Source organism: Chelonia mydas, chromosome 24, assembly GCF_015237465.2.
Source record: "Chelonia mydas isolate rCheMyd1 chromosome 24, rCheMyd1.pri.v2, whole genome shotgun sequence".
Classification (NCBI taxonomy): domain Eukaryota; kingdom Metazoa; phylum Chordata; order Testudines; family Cheloniidae; genus Chelonia; species Chelonia mydas.
In genome coordinates this window covers 17372121-17378244 of record NC_051264.2, presented here as the reverse complement: position 1 = coordinate 17378244, position 6124 = coordinate 17372121, and the positions used below count along the sequence as shown (strand labels likewise).

The 6124-nt window shown below is 53.2% G+C and overlaps 1 protein-coding gene across 1 annotated transcript; it reads left to right on the top strand.

Annotated features, from left to right (window-relative positions):
* The first annotated feature begins 729 nt into the window (after nt 1–729).
* On the top strand, nt 730–5025 carry LOC102933620 (phospholipase A2 inhibitor gamma subunit B). Its single transcript, XM_037883292.2, has 5 exons — nt 730–845; nt 1286–1402; nt 1859–2011; nt 2434–2574; nt 4372–5025. Exons 1-5 carry the CDS (start codon nt 797–799, stop codon nt 4584–4586), a joined length of 675 nt encoding a protein of 224 aa, XP_037739220.1. The 5' UTR covers nt 730–796; the 3' UTR covers nt 4587–5025.
* Nucleotides 5026–6124: the final 1099 nt, after the last annotated feature.

The following is a 6124-nucleotide window of genomic DNA, read 5'->3' as shown; positions in this document are numbered from 1 at the left end:
TCCACCCTGCTTAGTCTGTCTAAATTAATAGAGCAGGGCCCCCTTTCCTCCCATGCCGGGGGATCTGTCATGTCCCCAGTCCCCCTTCCCCCATGCAAGGGGCTGTGTGCCCTCCCACTCCCCCTCCCCCCAATGCCAGGGGCTCTGTGCCCCCCATTTCCCCTCCCCCCCGCCAAAGCCAAGGGCTCTGTGCTCCCCTGTTTCCCCTCCCCCCAATGCCAGGGGCTCTGTGCCCTCCCATCCCCCCTCCCCCCAGTGCCAGGGGTTCTAGGGTTCCCACCTCTGAGATACAAAAACCCAGGACACCCGGGATGATCCTCAGTCCGTGTCACCAGCCGCCTGGGCACGTGCACAGAGCGTCCTGGCAGATTTCCCGGGGACAGCTACCCCAGAGAAGGGGCCAGCCGGGGCAAACCTGGCACCCCTAGGCTCTGCGTGCCCCCGCACTCTCCCCACTGCCAGGGTCCCCCTCGTCCCACTCCACCGTCACCGCCTCCCAGGTGCCGGGCGCCACCCTGGCCCACGGCGCCAGTGCCCCAGGCCTGAGTCAAACCCAGGGCAGTGCCTGAGCAGCCCCCGGGCGTGTGACGAACACAGCATCCAGCCCTTACCTTCCTGGGGGCCTCCGTGTTGACAGTCCAAGGCCATCAGCCAAAATCCTCCCCGCTTCCCATTTTGGGTGGGGTGACACCAATTGCAACATCGCCCCCGCCTCTGCTGATAACTGCCAAGCTCCGGCCTTTGCTGCGTCAGAGACCCCCGGCTCTCACCACCGTCCGGCTGCATCCCCGGCACCATGAAGACACCTCTCCTCTTCTGCCTCCTCTCGGCCCTGCTGGAGACAGGTGAGAACGGGCTCTCGGGGGTCTTGGAGCCCTGCCCGGTGCCGACAGAAAAAGACCCACCCTGGAATAGCTGCTCTGGAGGGGAGCAGCTCTCCTTCCCGGGGTGAAATATGCCCCAGCACTGAGATCTTGCCCCTGGGCTGGGGGGCTGCTCACCACCTGTCCCGCGTGGGGGAAATTCTCCCCACCCATCTTCTCTGGGGAGATGGGGACCTCCAGCTCCCACCGAGCTCGAGGAGAGGGAAAGATTTCTCCTCCTTTCTCAGCTACCTCACTCGGTTTTGCAATGGAGGGAGGGACGACACTGGCACAAACCCAAGAAATTCAGGGCCAGATCCCGGCTGGGGTCAATGGCCCGTAGCTGCACTGGAGTCAATGGGGATGGAGAGAGTGGAGTGAGGGCTGTGCCCAGGTGCATCGTGTTGCCTTTCCTTCCACAGGGACCTGTGTTTCGTGCGAGGTTTGCTTCAGCACACGTGGCAGCTGTACGGGCAGAGTCCAAGTCTGCAGTGAAGATACGAATTCCTGTGGGATCATTAAAACAGAAACTGTAGTAGGTGCGTGCAGGAGACCTTGACCCAGCTCCGAACACAGTCTCATTCGGAGTCAGCACTCCTTCATTCTCTTCCCAGTACCAGGAGATGGGCATGGTCTAGTGGGCTAGAGTAGGGGGCTGGGAGCCAGGACTCCTGGGTTCCATCCCTGGCTCTGGGAAGGGACTGGGGTCTGGTGAGTTAGAATAGCGGGGGCTGGGAGCCAGGAATCCTGGGTTCTATTTCCAAATCTGGAAGGGGAGAGAGATGGAGAGGGTTAGGTTGAGGGGGTGGAAGGAGCAGTGGGTATCAACACTCCTGGTTCTATACTGACCTTGGCTGAGTCACTCCTCCTGTACTCCATGCCTCAGTTTCCCAAAATTTAGCTTGATCATGATCACAGATGTGAAGAGTTGCGATGGCGAGGCGGAGACAGCGACACCAGCGAATGAAGCCTCATCTCCTCTTCCTCCCATGCAGGCAAGATGAAGAGTCCGACCTTTATCAAGACCTGTGTGTCCTCCAGCCAGTGCGGCGTCGATCCTGTTTTAATGACTTTGGGGAACGGGATATCCACGAGCACGAGCACCGCCTGCTGTACGGGGCAGGCCTGTGATACAGCCTCCTTTCCCGGTACCCAGCTCCGTCTCCGTCTCCCTGCTCCTTCTCCCTCCAGCTCTTCCCCTTCCTCACGTCCCCTTCTCCTCCTCCTGACCCCTGCAGGGGTCTCTGTGGGAGGATGGAAAAAGATTATGAAAGAATCCTTTGGGGCGCCCCATGGACTAACACTGAGCCCCTGGCTGGGTGGAGTTTAGTGGGTGGGGCTCTAGGCTCCCACCAGGTGTGAACCCAGCTGGCCCCACCCGGGGCAGGGTCCAGGGCTCCCTGCTGCAAACCCCTCCCCCGCCCCTGCTGCCCCCGGCATCCCCGGAGCTACAGCTCCCCCTGCAGGGGCCCCCGGGGCTGAGCTGTGAAGCCCCCAGCTGCTCTCCCGGCCCCGACCCGTCCTGGGGCCCGTCCCCCGAGCTGACTGCGTTTGCTCCGCTTCTTCCCAGCGTCCCCGGCTAACACCACCCTGAACGGCCACCACTGCCCAGCCTGCTACTCTGTGTTTTCCCATCACTGCAGTGAAGAGATCATCGACTGCCCAGGAGCCCAGACCCACTGCATCCACGTCAGCGGCACCATGAAAAGCGGTAATTGCCAATCGACTGTTTCTCCGCTCAGATTTCCCCATCCAGGAGGGAGCCACACACATGGGCAATCTCCTGCCATGGGAAGTATTCGGCAGAGTCTCAGCACACCTGGATACTGTCCCCATGATTTCTCCTCACTGTACCTCTGTTTCCCCTACGCACCTGTTGGGGTTTCATTTTAGAATTCATGAGGGTTTGGAGACAGCTGACAAGGAAGGTCTGGAAAAGCCTGCGGAGAGAAGGGGAACCAACTGGGGCTATTTTTCCTTGGGAATAAGAGAGGTGACATGATAGAACATATGAAATTATGATTGTGATAGAGAAGCAGAGATCTGAACAAATAAAGGAGAGAGATAGATAGATAGATAGGTCTTTAGTTCTATGCCAACACCAAAAAATTGGAAGAAAATAGTTGTTTCGGGTCGAATAGAAAATTCATTTTTTTTGGCACTTTCAACAAACTGAAAAGTCAGAGAAAGTCAAACGAAACATCTGGTTATGATTTTGAGGGGTTGTTAATGTTGTTTCATTTAAAAAAAATGTCAGAAGGAAAAGTTGTTTTGAACCAAAAGAGGGAAAAGTTTCTATTTTTTTCCCCCAGAGTTTGTTTTTTAACAGGGGTTTTTTCCAGCTGAAACAATTTGGCAACTTTGAATTTGCAAAATGTTCCCAAGTGGTCACATTTGCATTTTTCACGGAAAAAAAGTTTCAGCTGAAAAATGTCACTGACCACTAGAGCGGGGAGATCGAGAACTCCTGCCTGCCCGCTGTCACAGGACAGGACGTAAGCGAATGTTCAATGAAATTGAAAAGGGACAAGTTCATTCTGATGAAAGGAAACACATTTTCCAGTCAATAAACCGTCAGTACATGGAACTCCCCACCCAAGAAATTGTTGTGGTCAAGAGTTGAGCAAGATTCGAAAAGAGATTGTGGGCTAATCAGAGAGATCAGAATAAAGGATCGTAAAAATGTTGGCGGAGATAGTGACCCTCCTCTTTCAGGTCGTGAGATGAGCTCTAGCTCTTAGCAATCGGGATGAGACCTAGAGGATCGGGAGATAATCCCACACGTTGGGCGGTTTTGATCCTTTCTCGGCAGAATCTAGTGCTGGCCACTGACGGAGACGGGATACTGTCCTATGCACAGCACCCTGCACAATGGGGCCCCAAACTCCGTGGTGTCTCCAGAGCCTGCTGTTCTACAAATCAAAATAATACAGGAAAAGTGATGGCACAAACACCCTGTCCCTGGGACTCCTGCAGAAATCCCCCAGCTGGTTTGACCTGGAGGTCCCAGAGAGATTTCTTTCTTACTGGTTGTGGAAAGGTACAATAGATGCCCCATCTGAGATCGGGACCTTTTTGATCCAGATGTTGCACAGACCCCTTGGCTGAGATAGGGATCCCCGCTGTGCAAGGTGCTGCATGCCCCTCCCCCCACCCTCCGGCTGAAATTGGGAATCCCGACATGCCAGGTTCTGTACAGACCTCTTGACTGAGAGCTTCTTAGAGATCCCAGCTCTGACACCACCAGTGAGCTACACCATTGCCTGGTGAATGGTGGGACTAACACAGGCCTGCTCCAAAGTTCATTAGGGATCAGTGCCCTACATGACTTGCCCAGGTGTCCACAGAGTGAGACTATATCAAAGCAGAGGGGGAGACTGTTGGGGGCAGGTCTAGATGGGCAGCAGGGAGTGGCGCGGAGGAGGAGGGGGAGGGTGTTTGTATAGGGTCCGAGCCGTAAGAGGCCATAGGTCGCTAGACACTGACCCCGCTGTTTGGTCCCCCACAGGTGGGACAACCATACACACCACCATGAAAGGCTGCGCCACCGAGTCCGCCTGTACCAATATACAACGGTTCAAAGGGGCCTTCGGGGGGTTCAGTATGGATCTCACCAGGGCCGAATGCAGACCAGCCTCCCATGTGGCCAGCATGGCTCCAGAACCAGCCAGACTCGTCCTCCCAGCCCTTGTTACCGTCCTGCTGGTGAAGGTCCTCTCCTGATCCCCACGCCCGTGTCACAGCCACGCGGCCCTGCATAACCACACGGCAGGGGGTGGGCGGGTGCCCCCCTGCCAAAGGCTCCCACGCCCCGCTCGGATTCACTTCCCCTTTCGTGGGATTAACGGAATAAAACAGACAGGAGAAAATGGTCGTGTGTGTGTGTGTGTTTGTCTGTAATCACGAATCTCAGATACTGTGTGTCTTTCTGTGTGTAACTGTGAGTGTTGGACTCCGGGAGTATGCAAGCATGAGTCTCATATTGTGTGTGTCTGTGTGTGACCATGAGTCTTGGACTGTGCGTGTGTAAGTTTTGGACTCTGTTTGTGTGTGCGTGGTGTTGTTGGATCATATTAAAGAAGTTCTGTATTAAAATCACAAATGAGTTTGATTCCCCATAGTTTAAATTCCAGGGTATTACTAATTAAGAGGTCTCTTGGTTTTTGGTATTGTTTCTCTCCCTCTCTGTGTGAAACTTGCAAGCTGCTAATTGTGTTAGTACATTCTAAGACAGAGTCTGTTCTCAAAGGTTTCAGAGTAGCAGCCGTGTTAGTGGGTATTCGCAAAAAGAAAAGGAGGACTTGTGGCACCTTAGAGACTAACCAATTTATTTGAGCATGAGCTTTCGTGAAGCTACAGCTCACTTCATCGGATGCATGAAAGTTCACGAAAGCTTATGTTCAAATAGATTTGTTAGTCTCTAAGGTGCCACAAGTCCTCCTTTTCTTTCTGTTCTCAAAGCAATTCTTTGTAACAACAACTTCTCACACAGAGAGAGACTCAAAGCCACGCTCTGTAACAACAGAAGCAGCACCCAGAGACTCCCCACTCTTTTGTTGTATTCATCTCGCTTTGTTAACAATTGTGTTTAAAATAGAGATAGAGGATGTATGTGGATGGATGCTTGGTGTGGATAATAACTGAGTGATCAGGGAGGTGCCAGCCTAAGAATCCAGTGTCCGTCGGCTGAAGAAGGCGTCAAGTGGAAATAACCAGAGGACCCCCGGAGGGCAGACTGGAATCCACCCAACAGCCTCAAAGATGGGAGACCCAAAGAACAAGATAACACCTGGCAACGGAGCCGTCAGGAATGTGCCATCTGCTAACTGATTCAGCAATAGCATGATGAAGCCATTCCCATAGACTGACGTAGGAAGAAATTCCTATAAAAATGGACTCTGGAAAGTGAGAACTTTGGGGTCTGATTCTGGAAACCAACTTTCAGGAGCATCAGATGTGCATCTGACAAGGCCCTGCTCCCTCCTCATGTGCAGGCCACCTGGCCAGTGGCTTGGCATGAGCAACTCTAAGGCTGGGAACTATGAGAACAACCTTGCAGAACCTGTGTGTGTGTGTGTGTGTGTGTGTGTGAATGTGTGAATAAATATGAGATTGAATGGAATGTTAGAGCTGTAACTAACTGCTTACTAGGATTCTTTCTGTATTCACAATAAATGTGGCATTTTGCCTTTTCCCCTTTAATAAAATCCTGCTGGTTTTTTATTTTATTGGTATAACAGTATGTGTGCGTATAATCCTGA